This window comes from Pseudophryne corroboree, chromosome 1 (genome assembly GCF_028390025.1).
Source record: "Pseudophryne corroboree isolate aPseCor3 chromosome 1, aPseCor3.hap2, whole genome shotgun sequence".
Taxonomy (NCBI): Eukaryota; Metazoa; Chordata; class Amphibia; order Anura; family Myobatrachidae; genus Pseudophryne; species Pseudophryne corroboree.
In genome coordinates, this window is record NC_086444.1 from 898402422 (window position 1) to 898419352 (window position 16931).

The 16931-nt window shown below is 45.8% G+C and overlaps 1 protein-coding gene across 4 annotated transcripts in view; it reads left to right on the forward strand.

Annotated features, from left to right (window-relative positions):
- The window catches only part of MYOZ2 (myozenin 2), a 140744-nt gene that overhangs the window by 96227 nt on the left and 27586 nt on the right, over positions 1-16931 (forward strand). For all 4 annotated transcript variants that reach the window (XM_063920232.1, XM_063920233.1, XM_063920231.1 and 1 more), the window contains one exon: positions 16421-16550. In XM_063920232.1, coding sequence (XP_063776302.1) covers positions 16421-16550 — 130 coding nt within the window. The remainder of the gene's footprint in view (positions 1-16420; positions 16551-16931) is intronic.

A 16931-nucleotide genomic window follows, 5' to 3' on the forward strand; every position in this document is an offset into this window, starting at 1 on the left:
CGTGTATTTTAGCTTAGCAGAAGTGCAAATGAAAGGATCGCAGAGTGGCTACAAAAAATTTTTGTGCAGGTTCAGAGTAGCTTCAGACTTACTCAGCGCTTGCGATCACTTCAGACTGTTCAGTTCCTGTTTTGACGTCACTAACATGCCCTGCGATCGCCCAGCCACGCCTGCGTTTTTCCTGGCACGCCTGCGTTTTGCCGAACACTCCCTGAAAACGGTCAGTTGACATCCAGAAACGCCCACTTCATGTCAATCACTCTGCGGCCAGCAGTGCGACTGAAAAGCTTTGCTAGACCTTGTGTGAAACGACATAGTTCGTTGTAGTAGTACGATGCGCGTGCGCATTGCGCTGCATACGCATGCACAGAAGTACCGATTTTTTTGCCTGATCGCTGCGCAGCGGACGAAATCAGCTAGCGATCAACTCGGATTGACCCCCTATGTTATAGCTCTTTTGGTGAAAATGTAAGTGACCAGTGGTTTGAGAATAGGAGGAAGATATCTGTCCTTACCTAACCGTAGACATTCTTATGTTCCCCGGGGTACCTGCTGCCCCATGGCTGTGCACTGTTCTACAGATGCCCAATGATGGTAGTGAATGCGGAGATCTTTTCTGGTTTTCAGAAGCTGGTGGTTTTAAAACTTACTTAAGAGTGGCATCCGCAGCAGGGAGCCGACAGGCGGTGATGGTTACACCGGCAATTGCTGTAAATGTCGCGTCTGGCAATGGCAGTGCTGAGAAGATAAAAGACACGTTGACAGTCTTCCACTTGGCTCCAGTTAGACATGAAATTACTGTCCTGCTGTTTTAGATGCTGTTACAGTATTCTGCACAGCTACCTTGTACCTACATGCACTAACTGGCCGGTGAGCTGTATGACACACCACTCCATTCAAGCTTCACTACATTTACCAGCGTGTGTAAGAGTGAGCACAGCTATATGTGCTTTGCCTTTATCTTCAATAAAACTTATTCCACTAGTTAAGTAACTGGGCTCTTCATAGTTGTAAGGCATCCACTATGTGTACAGAAACTCTGCTACATTCTTGAGCCTGTACACACATATTTCCAACAGAATCATGACAAAATTAGTATTAATAATAATAAAAAATGTTTTAATTATTATTATTTTTTTGTATGGCACCACCAAGGAATATATTTACTAAAAGTTGATTTGTAGCCTATGCTGGTAGACATGTGGGCCTTTTCATTCCAATCTGCTTTGACATGATATAGCTCATGTGATCCTCTTGTTTTCACATCTGGCAATAGTACAGATACATATAGCAGCATAGCAGCCTTAAATGGTTAATATTGTCAAAAATAGATGCTGTACCTTGTCTTAATGACTAGCAGTCCTGTATTTTGAGTTATTAAATTACCACCCTCGCAATCACTGACTTGCAATCAATGATCATAATAGGAAATGAGCGTTTGGCCAAGCAATTGGCTTCCATACACACTGCATGGTTACATGGAGGAGTGGGTTGAATATGAACTCCGGAACATAAGCGCAGGTCCCAGTGTACACATTGATACGCCACTTTACAACTGGTGAGTAGATGATTCATCTTTTTGTTAATATTTTGCTTTAATTCCAGCCTCCACATGTGGTGGCAGACTGTGAAAGTTAAATGTTTTGCTAGAAACCTATTAGTACTTTGTGTACAATAATAAAGAGTCTGAGTACATTGCAAAACACAGACAGAATGACTCAGAATGCAGCAGAGGTCATTTCACACTGTATGTCATCAGCTGACTAAACTGGATTGGTCTAGCTCATGCTAATTGAAATATCTCACTTTAGATTTTCACTAACATTGGAAACGTCAGAATCATGTATTTCTTTACTTTTTTCCATCGAGCCTTAGTAATGGGAAGTGTGACTTCACTGTCATTAATGCTTTTACACTTTGGAGAAATTAGATGAATAGTGTTTTATTATGTAGTTATAATCTTAAAAAAAAAAAAAAAAAAAAGGATTTATTTAGCCAGCATGAGATCAATAAGACCATTCATAGGCCACACACATCAAGTGGCAGACATACATTTTTGGGGCCCTGAAACCGAGTTCACTGAGTGAAACGTGAACTGATATGGGGGCCCCTTCACAACCACCAGTAACAATAGGGCAACATCCAACAAGGTCCATAGGGCCTCACTGCCCTTGAAAGGACTTTGAGGCTGAAATGGTGGAGAACAAGGTGGTGGAGTGGAGTTCTGCAGGAGCAGATGTGGTGGGTGACAGGGTGAGAAAGTCTGCAGGGCAAATGGATGCCGATTCCGTGGGTGCTCACGGGCCCGAGCATCCATGGAAACTTTCAAGCACCTACCAGTTCTAGGCACTTACTTGTGTGGGTGGCTGGGCACACAGCTAGCCCACCCATCTTCATCCTCTGGCCGGCTCACGATGTAACGTGCTGACGTCACTGCGCTCCCTCCCTTCTGTTATGCGCTGTTCTCCCGTCCGCAGATAGGCCAGCTCGCGAAGAAAGGTGCTGACGTCACACACCGCTCCCTCCCACCTGCCCTTTTCTGTCATCCCACCGCCCTATGCTGTCCTCCTGCGTCCGCCCACCCTGCGCTGTCCTCCCATCTACCAACACACACACGCAGCAGGACTTCTGCTGCTGAAGAGAATGTCTGATGGAGCCATAAATTGGCACCTCTGCCTGATGTAAAGGGATATTTATGTTAAAAGAAAATACACATAACTTATTTTAATACAGATGATCTTAATAAGGCTTTTAAACTTCTTATGTGACATAAGCAGTTAAAAGCCTTATTAAGATAATCTGTATTAAAAATGAATCAGTTTCTGCACAATAGGGAGTTATAGTTAATTTAATTTATACACATTAATCCATAGCTGACATTAAACTCATCTGTAATGCAACTAGCGTTACCCCTGGCAACTAGCATTACCCCTGGCTACTAGCATTACACACCCCTGGCAACGAGCATTTCCCTTGGCAACGAGCATGATACCCATCCCAGTGCATGAAATCCCTAGCAATGAGCATGAATCCTAGAGCAAGACACCCCTGGCAACGAGCAAGACACCCTGCCAATGAAATCCCTGGCAACGAGCATGACACCCAGCGCATGAAACCCCTGGCAACGAACAGGTAATTTAAAAGTAATTAGAAGCTTTACTGTAGGGCATAATGTATCACAGGCATTGCGGTGTGGGGCATAATATAGTGCAAGGGGCATTACTGTGTGGGGCTTAATATGGTGTCATTTATTGTTTTCCCTGTGTTGGCCGAGGTCTGTTGATGCAGGGTCAAAAACTGGGGTGTAAGGTAGTAATTCCTGCAAAGCCACACCCATTTTAGCAAGGCCATGGCCCCTCAACAATGGGCGCCACAAGCTTGAGCACCCACCAGCTAAAACATAAATCGGCACCTCTGGCGGGGCAGATGTGGTGGGTTACAGAGCGAGAACCTGTGAGGCACAGCACCCCCTCCCCCCTTTAATGTCTACCTCTCACAGCACTCCCGCCTCTTAAATAATCCCCTAACAGCACCTCCCTTCAGTAATCACTTCGCAGCACTCCTCCCCCTTTCAATAAACAACTGAGAGCAGACACTGCTCAGCACCAGCAAAAGTACATTATTAGACCTTTCCTAGTCCTGGGCTCCTTCTCACCTTTCATTGCTCCCAGCCTCCTTCCTAGGACGGGCCCTCTCAGGCTCCTCCATTCCTGGGAATGTCACAAAGTGAAGTTCTGCAGGCTGTGAGGAATTGTTGTTTAAAATGGATACACATTACACACTATTTACAGAGCGGAAATCCCATGGCTAGACTACAACTCCCAGCACCTCCCGTGGTACTAAGCGATGCACATCCAAGCTGTAATAGTAGCTATGCTGTACTAAGCCTGGTTGTCATGGTGTTATTGGTGACTAGCTATAACCATAAGTACATAAAAACAATAGGTGAATATAGGCCCCTCCGGGATTAGGGGCCCTGAAGTTTAAGCTTCATTAGTTTCATAGTAGATCTGCCTCTGCGCACGCCATTCAGGTGCCTAATCACAGGCAGGTTTCTGGTACTAACATGTAACATAATTGGTGTCATGGGTGTAGTATGGTATGCCTCCTGGCGACCAGCATACTGGCGCCGGAATCCCGACGGCCGGCATACCGACAGCGTGGCGAGCACAAATGAGCCCCTTGTGGGCTCGCTGCGCTCACCACACTGCAGGCACAGTGGCGCGCTACACGCGCCACGCTATTTATTCTCCCTCCAGGGGGTTGTGGGAGAAAAAGTGTCGGAATGCCGGCTGTCGGGATTCCGGCGCTGGTATACTGTGTGCCAGGATCCCGACAGCCGGCAAACTGAAGACCACCCGGTGTCACTGTCCCTCAACATTCAGTATCAAATGACGGCTGCTTTATTGTGTGACATATAATATTCTGAGCACTACTTTGCACTAATAATCTTATTTTAAATTCAACTATTTGCTATGAACATATTTATGTTCAACAGGAATCCTCTAAAGCTCTTAGGGGCCCATTTCAGAAATAATATTTGCAGTTATGCCCCAGAAAACACAATTTTCAGCGGCTAGTCGCAAATATTAAGCATCCCTGTAATGTACAAAGGAGGGATCACAGCAGGTATCGGCGATATCTGCTGTGATCCCTCCATTTCCGGCCGCAGCCACATGCCCCATAGGTTTCTATGGGGGATGCGATGCTGCCCGATATATCAGTCATTCCCGATATTGCCCCCTGCAGATACAGCAATCTTTTGATTGCGATAGCCCATTGTAGTCTATGGGCTACATATCGTGAAAAGTAGTGATGTGCACCGGAAATTTTTCGGGTTTTGTGTTTTGGTTTTGTATTCGGTTCCGCTGCCGTGTTTTGGATTCGGACGCATTTTGGCAAAACCTCCCTGAAATTTTTTTGTCGGATTCGGGTGTATTTTGGATTCGGGTGTTTTTTTTACAAAAACAGCTTAAATCATAGAATTTGGGGGTCATTTTGATCCCATAATATTATTAACCTCAATAACCATAATTTCCACTCATTTCCAGTCTATTCTGAACACCTTACACCTCACAATATTATTTTTAGTCCTAAAATTTGCACCGAGGTCGCTGGATGACTAAGCTAAGCGACCCAAGTGGCCGACACAAACACCTGGCCCATCTAGGAGTGGCACTGCAGTGTCAGACAGAATGGCACTTCCAAAAAATAGTCCCCAAACAGCACATGATGCAAAGAAAAAAAGAGGCGCAATGAGGTAGCTGTGTGACTAAGCTAAGCGACCCAAGTGACCGACACAAACACCTGGCCCATCTACGAGTGGCACTGCAGTGTCAGACAGGATGGCACTTCCAAAAAATAGTCCCCAAACAGCACATTATGCAAAGAAAAAAAGAGGTGCACCAAGGTCGCTGGATGGCTAAGCTAAGCGACACAAGTGGCCGACACAAACATCTAGCCCATCTAGGAGTGGCACTGCAGTGTCAGACAGGATGGCACTTCCAAAAATAGTCCCCAAACAGCACATGATGCAAAGAAAAATGAAAGAAAAAAGAGGTGCAAGATGGAATTGTCCTTGGGCCCTCCCACCCACCCTTATGTTGTATAAACAGGACATGCAGAGCCGGCGCTTACCGCTCAGCAAAGGGATGCAGTGCAGGGAGGCGCCAAACTGAAGAGGCGCTTAGCCTTTCCCTGCTCTGCATCCCTGCTGCTGCCAGCTGCCGCTGCGCCTGTCACACTTGATGACAGGTAGCGGCGCTGGCAGCGAGCAGCGCGGCTCACCCCCCTTCTCCTCCTCCCCAGACAGCGTGCACGCAGTGTGCGGCCTAGGCCCACACACAGCGCCGCTGCCACTGACATCCAGAGTTGCCTAGCGGGTTGGGGGCGTGGCCTAATCGCGGGAGCCGTGTCCACGCCCCTTTATAGGAAAAATCTTTTAGAAAACAGTATTTGCTGTACAGAGCAGGGTAGGTGTAGTCCCTGAGCCCCCAGACCTCAGCCCCTCAGCCGGGGTCAATTCGAGGGGGGAGTGTGATCACTGTGATCACAATCCACTCACCCATACAGGAACAATAACAATAGCAGCAGCCTCTCTGCCCCACTGCAGCACAGCACACTGCAGCATGTGCTGTGCTGCCAACATGAGAGCTGCTGCTGCTGCCCAGTAAGGTGGGAGGGGGTTGGGAGTGCAGGGGACCAGGGCCCCTCTGGGCCCCTCCATCAGTCCCAGGCCCAAGTAATTAGTACCCACTCCCTCCCCCTCTCGGGGTCACTGACAACATCCTACAGAGCCACTGGAGTAACGGATCCTGTGAGAAACCGGAGAAGAAGGAAGAGGAGGAGCAGCGCCCGAGCCGGGACCTCCTGCAGGTACCGGGGCCGCACTGTGGAGGAAATGAGGGCTGTACCTGGCATAGGGGGTAATTCAGAGATGAATGCAGATCGCTGCATACGCATCCGGATCTACGTTCATCTCTGCACAGTGTAATGTGACTAGCGGACACTACTGTGCGGTGTAATGTGACTAATGGACACTACTGTGCGGTGTAATGTGACTAGCGGACACTACTGTGCAGTGTAATGTGACTAACAGACACTACTGTGCGGTGTAATGTGACTAACGGACACTACTTTGCGGTGTAATGTGACTAACGGACACTACTATGCGGTGTAATGTGACTAACGGACACTACTATGAGGTGTAATGTGACTAACGGACACTACTATGAGGTTGTAATGTGATTAACGGACATTACTATGCAGTGTAATGTGACTAGCGGACACTACTGAGCGGTGTAATGTGACTAAAGGACACTACTATGAGGTGTAATGTGACTAACGGACACTACTGTGCGGTGTAATGTGACTAACGGACACTACTGTGCGGTGTAATGTGACTAACGGACACTACTGTGCGGTGTAATGTGACTAATGGACACTACTCTGAGGTGTAATGTGACTAACGGACACTACTATGAGGTGCAATGTGACTAACGGACACTACTATGAGGTGTAATGTGACTAACGGACATTACTATGCAGTGTAATGTGACTAACGGACACTACTATGCGGTGTAATGTGACTAACGGACGCTACTATGCGGTGTAATGTGACTGACGGACGCTACTGTGTGGTTTAATGTGACTAGCGAACACTACTGTGCAGTGTAATGTGACTAACGGACACTACTATGCGGTGTAATGTGACTAACGGACACTACTATGAGGTGTAATGTGACTGACGGACACTACTGTGTGGTGTAATGTGACAAGCGAACACTACTGTGCAGTGTAATGTGACTAACGGATACTACTGTGCAGTGTAATGTGAATTGTTACTATTCTGTGGCCCCTATATTTTTGGCTCTTCCCCCTGCTGGGGGAAGTGGCATGTGTAAAAGGGTGCTCTACCTGGCGCAAAGTGTAAAAGGGAACTACCTGGCTCAGTGTGTAAAAGGGCGCTCTACCTGGAATAATGTGTGACTGGATCTACCTGGTGCAATATGTAACAGGGGGCTGTATCTGGCGTAATGAATATAAGGGGCACTACCTGGCGTAATGTATATAAGTGGTACTATTGTGTGGTGTCATTTTGAATAGTGTTGACCACTGTGCATCATAATTATTTTACGTCCCTATATTTTCGGTAATTTTTTTATGACCGTATATTTATGGATCTTGAGGGAAGTGGGGGGCACCAAAATGTCTAGTTACAGCTCTGAGGATGAGATCGGTCACATTTGTATTTGTAGATAGGCGCAAAATTGATAGGTTGCAGGAGGGCGCCGAACACCCTAGCACCGGCCCTGAGGACATGCACACTTTAACAAACCCATCATTTCAGCGACAGGGTCTGCCACACAACTGTGACTGAAATGACTGGTTGGTTTGGGCCCCCACCAAAAAAGAAGCAATCAATCTCTCCTTGCACAAACTGGCTCTACAGAGGCAAGATGTCCACCTCCTCCTCATCGTCCGATTCCTCACCCCTTTCACTGTGTACATCCCCCTCCTCACAGATTATTAATTCGTCCCCACTGGAATCCACCATATCAGGGCCCTGTGTACTTTCTGGAGGCAATTGCTGGTGAATGTCTCCACGGAGGAATTGATTATAATTTATTTTGATGAACATCATCTTCTCCACATTTTCTGGAAGTAACCTCGTACGCCGATTGCAGACAAGGTGAGCGGCTGCACTAAACACTCTTTCGGAGTACACACTGGAGGGGGGGCAACTTAGGTAAAATAAAGCCAGTTTGTGCAAGGGCCTCCAAATTGCCTCTTTTTCCTGCCAGTATACGTACGGACTGTCTGACGTGCCTACTTGGATGCTGTCACTCATATAATCCTCCACCATTCTTTCAATGGTGACAGAATCATATGCAGTGACAGCAGACGACATGTCAGTAATCGTTGGCAGGTCCTTCAGTCCGGACCAGATGTCAACACTTGCTCCTGACTGCCCTGCATCACCGCCAGTGGGTGGGCTCGGAATTCTTAGCCTTTTCCTCGCAGCCCCAGTTCCGGGAGAATGTGAAGGAGGAGCTGTTGAAGTGTCACGTTCCGCTTGACTTGACAATTTTCTCACCAGCAGGGCTTTGAACCTCTGCAGACTTGTGTGTGCTGGAAAGAGAGATACAACGTAGGTTTTAAATCTAGGATCGAGCACAGTGGCCAAAATGTAGTGCTCTGATTTCAACAGATTGACCACCCGTGAATCCTGATTACGCGAATTAAGGGCTCCATCCACAAGTCCCACATGCCTAGCGGAATCGCTCTGTTTTAGCTCCTCCTTCAATGTCTCCAGCTTCTTCTGCAAAAGCCTGATGAGGGGAATGACCTGACTCAGGCTGGCAGTGTCTGAACTGACTTCACGTGTGGCAAGTTCAAAGGGTTGCAGAACCTTGCACAACGTTGAAATCATTCTCCACTGCGCTTGAGTCAGGTGCATTCCCCCTCCTTTGCCTATATCGTAGGTAGCTGTATAGGCTTGAATGGCCTTTTGCTGCTCCTCCATCCTCTGAAGCATATAGAGGGTTGAATTCCACCTCGTTACCACCTCTTACTTCAGATGATGGCAGGGCAGGTTCAGGAGTGTTTGCTGGTGCTCCAGTCTTCGGCACGCGGTGGCTGAATGCCGAAAGTGGCCCGCAATTCTTCGGGCCAACGACAGCATCTCTTGCACGCCCCTGTCATTTTTTAAATAATTCTGCACCACCAAATTCAATGTATGTGCAAAACATGGGACGTGCTGGAATTTGCCCAGATGTAATGCACGCACAATATTGGTGGCGTTGTCCGTTGTCACAAATCCCCAGGAGAGTCCAATTGGGGTAAGCCATTCTGTGATGATGTTTCTCAGTTTCCGTAAGAGGTTGTCAGCTGTATGCCTTTTATGGAAAGCGGTGGTACAAAGCGTAGCCTGCCTAGAAACGAGTTGGCGTTTGTGAGATGCTGCTACTGGTGCCGCCGCTGCTGTTCTTGCTGCGGGAGGCAATACATCTACCCAGTGGGCTGTCACAGTCATATAGTCCTGAGTCTGCCCTGCTTCACTTGTCCACATGTCCATGGTTAAGTGGACATTGGGTACAACTGCATTTTTTAGGACACTGGTGACTCTTTTTCTGACGTCTGTGTACATTTTCGGTATCGCCTGCCTAGAGAAATGGAACCTAGATGGTATTTGGTACCGGGGACACAGTACCTCAATCAATTCTCTAGTTCCCTGTGAATTAACAGTGGATACCGGAAACACGTTTCTCACCACCCAGGCTGCCAAGGCCTGAGTTATCCTCTTTGCAGCAGGATGACTGCTGTGATATTTCATCTTCCTCGCAAAGGACTGTTGGACAGTCAATTGCTTACTGGAAGTAGTACAAGTGGTCTTCAGACTTCCTCTCTGGGATGACGATCTACTCCCAGTAGCAACAACAGCAGCGCCAGCAGCAGTAGGCGTTACACTCAAGGATGAATCCCAGGCAGGTGAGGACTCGTCAGACTTGACAGTGACATGGCCTGCAGGACTATTGGCTTTCCTGTCTATGGGGGAAATTGACACTGAGGGAGTTGGTGGTGTGGTTTGCAGGAGCTTGGTTACAAGAGGAAGGGATTTAGTTGGCAGTGGACTGCTTCCGCTGTCACCCAAAGTTTTTGAACTTGTCAATGACTTCTAATGAATGCGCTCCAGGTGACGTATAAGGGAGGATGTTCCTAGGTGGTTAACGTCCTTACCCCTACTTATTACAGCTTGACAAAGGCAACACACGGCTTGACACCAGTTTTCCGCATTTCTGTTGAAATAATTCCACACCGAAGAGGTGACTTTTTTGTATTTTGACCAGGCATGTCAATGGCAATATTCGTCCCACGGACAACAGGTGTCTCTCTGGGTGCCTGACTTAAACAAACCACCTCACCATCAGAATCCTCCTTGTCAATTTCCTCCCCAGCGCCAGCAACACCCATATCCTCATCCTGGTGTACTTCAACAGTGACATCTTCAACTTGACTATCAGGAACTGGACTGCGGGTGCTCCTTCCAGCACTTGCAGGGGGCGTGCAAATGGTGGAAGGCGCCACCTCTTCCCGTCCAGTGTTGGGAAGGTCAGGCATCGCAACCGACACAATTGGACTCTCCTTGGGGATTTGTGATTTAGAAGAACGCACAGTTCTTTGCTGTGCTTTTGCCATCTTAAGTCTTTTAAGTTTTCTAGCAGGAGGATGAGTGCTTCCATCCTCATGTGAAGCTGACCCACTAGTCATGAGGAACATAGGAGAGGGCCTCAGCCGTTCCTTGCCACTCTGTGTCGTAAATGGCATATTGGCAAGTTTACTCTTCTCCTCAGATGATTTTAATTTTGATTTTTGGGTCATTTTACTGAACTTTTGATTTTTGGATTTTACATGCTCTCTACTATGACATTGGGCATCGGCCTTGGCAGACGACGTTGATGGCATTTCATCGTCTCGCCCATGACTAGTGGCAGCAGCTTCAGCACGAGGTGGAAGTGGATCTTGATCTTTCCCTATTTTACCCTCCACATTTTTGTTCTCCATTTTTTAATGTGTGGAATTATATGCCAGTATCAATAGCAATGGCCTACTACTATAATATACTGCGCACAACTGAAATGCACCACAGGTATGGATGGATAGTATACTTGACGACACAGAGGTAGGTAGAGCAGTGGCCTACTGTACCGTACTGCTATATATTATATACTGGTGGTCAGCAAACTGTGCAAAACTGAAATGCACCACAGGTATGGATGGATAGTATACTTGACGACACAGAGGTAGGTAGAGCAGTGGCCTACTCTACCGTACTGCTATATATTATATACTGGTGGTCAGCAAACTGTGCAAAACTGAAATGCACCACAGGTATGGATGGATAGCAGTGACGTGCAGTGGGGTGAGGCAGGTAAGGCAGAGCCTTTCCTGTCATACTTACGTTTAAACCAGAGTTTTGACTGAATAAAGTATATGAAAAATACTAATAATTTGTTTGAAATATCTTCTTAGCATTATTCTAATAATTTTTATTGCCCAAACTCTGGAGTAAAAAGTCTATGGCAGGGGAGGCAGTGCCTCACCTGCTTATCTTTTCTGCACATCTCTGATCAAAACTCACCAGATTTTCAGGAGTTTATAATGCTGCACCTGTGTATAATGCCCAGATGTACCCTTTGGCTCATATATTGCATGGAATTCTGGCTCTGGGGTTAACCAGTGCCTCTTGAGCCATTTAGCTCACCGCACGTCCCTGATGGATAGTATACTTGACGACACAGAGGTAGGTAGAGCAGTGGCTTTCTGTACCGTACTGCTATATATTATATACTGGTGGTCAGCAAACTGTGCAAAACTGAAATGCACCACAGGTATGGATGGATAGTATACTTGATGACACAGAGGTAGGTAGAGCAGTGGCTTACTGTACCGTACTGCTATATATTATATATACTGGTGGTCAGCAAACTGTGCAAAACTGAAATGCACCACAGGTATGGATGGATAGTATACTTGACGACACAGAGGTAGGTAGAGCAGTGGCCTACTGTACCGTACTGCTATATATTATATATACTGGTGGTCAGCAAATTGTGCAAAACTGAAATGCACCACAGGTATGGATGGATAGTATACTTGACGACACAGAGGTAGGTAGAGCAGTGGCCTTCTGTACCGTACTGCTATATATTATATACTGGGGGTCAGCAAACTGTGCAAAACTGAAATGCACCACAGGTATGGATGGATAGTATACTTGACGACACAGAGGTAGGTAGAGCAGTGGCCTTCTGTACCGTACTGCTATATATTATATATATACTGGTGGTCACTGGTCAGCAAAATTATGCACTGTCCTCCTACTATATACTACAATGCAGTACAGATATGGAGCGTTTTTCAGGCAGAGAACGTATAATACTGGTGGTCACTGGTCAGAAAAACTCTGCACTGTCCTCCTACTATATAATACTGCTGGTCCCCAGTCCCCACAATAAAGCAATTAGCACACTGAGCAGAGATATTTGCAGCACACTGAGCACTGATATGGAGCGTTTTTCAGGCAGAGAACGTAGATATTTGCACTTGAGCACACTGAGCACAGATATTTGCAGCACACTGAGCACAGATATTTGCAGCACACTGAGCACAGATATTTGCAGCACACTGAGCACAGATATTTGCAGCACACTGAACAAAGAAACTGAGAGGACGCCAGCCACGTCCTCATACGATCATCTCAAATGCACGAGTGAAAAATGGCGGTGACGCACGGCTCCTTATATAGAATACGAATCTCGCGAGAATCCGACCACGGGATGATGACGTTCGGGCGAGCTCGGGTTAACCGAGCAAGGCGGGAGGATCCGAGTTGCTCGGACCCGTGCAAAAAAAGGTGAAGTTCGGGCGGGTTCGGATCCCGAGGATCCGAACCCGTTCATCACTAGTGAAAAGTAGATTCGGCTGGTTTGCACGGGAACCCTCCGCAGGAAAAGCCTCAGTGCATTGCAGGTGCAGGTGCCGGGTGATACATTCACCCGATAGGATCACATATTGCAATGCGATCCTGGGTGGTAAGATCCAGCCCAGATCACATTCAATATGCAATCCTTGATAAATGTGCCCCTTAGCCACCATTATAAATAGCAGCCTGTAAATGTTCACCCCCAATATTACTGGTACCCAGCAGTAAATGCAGTATAGATTGTGCGAAATAAATGATACTAAGCAACTGATTGGTTACTTAGGGCAACTTCTCTACTTTATCTCCTTCATAGGTTTGATACATCTCCTCTTCATTGTTCTATAAATTTGATGGCTAAGTAGTAAAATACAACTGTATCATGTACATATCCAGTGACTATGTTGAACGCTATGTAATGTGAATAAACCATTAGAAAAAGAACATTCAGTTTGACTTGGGTGCAGATGTGATATCATACAGTAAGACTGTTATATAATGGCATGTAACATGTCCTGAAAGTAGCTTTACTGACATCATTATGAGGTGGCTCCAACTATTACTCCCAGGCAGGATCACAAGCACAGATTCTTCCGCTTCTCACCACCTCTCCCTCTCTTCCCCATACTTGCCATGTTTGAAAACAAATTCCAGGGACATGCTGATATTGCTACACCTAACAACATGACATAATCAAAATATACTTGTAAAACACTCTGTACAGATCGTAAGCACTATGCCTACTCGCTATGACCTAATCACTGTGCACTATCATAATACAGTTCAATTACTACCTACACAGCACCTAACACGGTCTGACCACTGCAGATAACAAACAATTATGCCAGTGGTTTCCAAACTTTTTTGAATCACGGTGCCCTAGAATATCAGAATTTTTTTCACGGCACCCCTAGGCCAAACATTTCTTATTGAGAAATTTAGAAAGAAATATTACATTAAGTAGATCACGTTTATATGTCATCCTTAGGGTCAGTTGTGTGGTGAGGGACAAGATTTACTTCTGTTTGGCCACATATTTTATGACTGGCAGCCACCAGTACTGGTTTTGCCTATTATATTGACCATGAATAATTTGAACTGGTCCTGGACCACCAACCCAGGGCACCCCTGCAAGTGTCCCGAGGCACCCCAGGGAGCCACGGCACACAGTTTGGGAACCTCTGAATTATGCCATAGTTGCCTACCCTCCCTCATTATGCAGGAGACTCCCTGAAATAGTAGCAATCTCCCTCACTCCCTGACTAGTCCCTCAATCTCCCTGAAAAAAAGAGAAATCAGAGATACATACATTCAAATGGGATCATCAGTGCCATTTCCCTGTATTGGTTATAAGGCACAATGATCCCTATGGCTACATGCATTGTAAAGGTTTCTTGTGGCCACTTACAGTATATGGAACCTCTTGTAAAACACAATACACAAAAAAAATCCTGCAAAATATCAGTCTTTTCTTCAACAAGTAGATCTTACTAACTTTGGGGATCATTTACATGTGGATGTAAGTTATTTTCACGATACGCCTGTCAGATGTAGCAGTTCACGTCCGCACTGATAGGTGTTACTTTCACAATCTCCCTGAAATGCTTTTTCAAAAGTATGTAAGTATGAATTATGCTGTATTTTAGATCCACATCTTCACAAATTTCAGTGTCTATAGAGCATAAGGTAAGAACAGAGAATAAGAAGTGTATCCAGTAGCCAAATAATGGATGTCTGAAATGTTTAAGTCGGCCATATGCAGATGTATGCAGTCTCCTAGGCTGGCGGGCATGAGCTGTGTACGTTGTGGTGACAAGAATTAAATTCTTACTGAACAGTTTGTGTGACATAAGGAATGAATATGTTTAATCTTCATGTATTGTATTCTGTATCACAATCAGCATTTCAGTAGTGGGCACTTAAACTTAATATTTATCAAGCCCCTCATTATGGCCCTAACAAGTAGATATTCTTGTCACTGCATAACTTTACCTCTGGGTTCAGACCCAGCAGAGCTACTATGCATTTGTAGCCATTAGGTCATGCAAGTGGAATCAGTCATACCGAGGAGGGATACTATTAGGGTTCTATTTACTAAGCCTTGGATGGAGATAAAGTGGACGGAGATAAAGTACCAGCCAGTCAGCTCCTAACTGTCATTTTTCAAACACAGCCTGTGACATGGTAGTTAGGAGCTGATTGGCTGGTATTTCTTATCGCCATCCACTTTATGTCCATCCAAGGCTTAGGCGTCTATTCATGGAACAGTGAAAAGTGTGTAGAAGTGAGCCAGTAGAGAAGTTGCCCATGGCAACCAATCAGCTGCTACATATAATTTTATAGAATGCACTTATAAATGTTACCTCAACACTGATTGGTTGCCATGGGCAACCTCCCCTGGCTCACTTCGCCACACTTTTCACTGCTTCATAAATAGACCCATTAGTAAATAGACCCCTTAGTAAATAAACGGCATCAGTTATTGGGAGGCGTTAGCTATTGGAGGTAAGCAGAGCTGTAACTGATGATATGACATCACACATGGAGGCCGGGTCAGACAGCAACTGGAAAAGTTGCAGTGCACAGGTGTATCTAGAGGATGTTCCATGCAGCTGTATACATGGCAGGTTGCAAGGGAGAGAAATCAAACCCCATGTCTGCAGTGTAATGTGAGAGCCCAGCAGCGTGCTACTAATCTGTGGCGGATTTTACTTATGGGTAAAATCCACCACCTCAGCTAATGTCAGTGAGCCAGATGCAGTCCAGTCCTTAAGACTGCACTGGCATATCTCCCAACATGGCCCTCTGCAGGAGAGACAAATGCTCTGCTTCTGGACTTTAATTTCATTTAATTCATTGAAGGTTGCCGGCACCTGTTTTGAAAAGGTTAATGGATAAGGAAGGTGTTTCGGCACAGATGATGGCAAGCATAAATTAAGAGGGAAGTCCAGGAGCAGAGCAGTGGCTTCCTATTGGAAGTTTGACTCCTACCTACCAGTCATACGCAGTCCCATTGGGAGGTGTTTCAAAGTACTGCTAGGGTGCTAATAGTGAATGAGGAGGGTGTCTATGTGCAGATGGGGAGTGGGGTGTCTTGGTGCTGTTGCAGTGTTTATGGTTAACGAGGGGAGTGTCTGATTGCTGCTGGAATGTTAGTGGTGAAAGCACAGGGGGTAGGGGGGTTGGGGGTTGGGTTGCAGAGCACCACTGCCTATTTCACCTCCAAGCGCCTGGAATGAACCACATTTGCTGTTCCACAGACGTGAATGTATGTTACAATGAGAACAGTGTAAGCACAAATATATAAAACTAACATCACTTTTAGTGATAATTTCTTGTTCCTTTATTTGATTTCCCTGTTAAGTTGATAAATAAAATCCTGGTAATATCCTGTTTCAGACAATATTCAGTAATTAATAATTATACTCTTACTTTTAGCAAAACATGATTAATCAGAATGGGAAAACTGGAGGAACGTGTACTGATTCTGTCCAGCAAACAGCCCCACAGACACCACCTAATACACCAGATCCTCGAAGCCCGCCGAACCCTGAAAACATTGCACCAGGTAAGTTCTTTTCTATCACCTGCCCTGATGGTTATCTGATTAAATAAATACAGACATATGGTTTCCCTTGGGAAAGTGGTAAGTTAACCCTTTGAACTCTGGGACGGTATCACCATGACATCTAAGGATTGCTCAGCTACATTGGTGAACTCATTCATAAACTGCAGATTTAACAGGTTTTTTTTATAGATACTTTGCCAGTACAAATTATAGTTATCACCGCTTGTAAGTAAATAGGCCACTATACATTCTGTATGAGCCAAGAGATAATGAATTCAGAGACCATCTGCATGTGCAGAACAAGTCCTTAGTGATTGCTTGAACTTCTCTCTTAGCCGCAGCATGATTGACATGCTTGTGTGTATCACCCCCGTTTTGTAG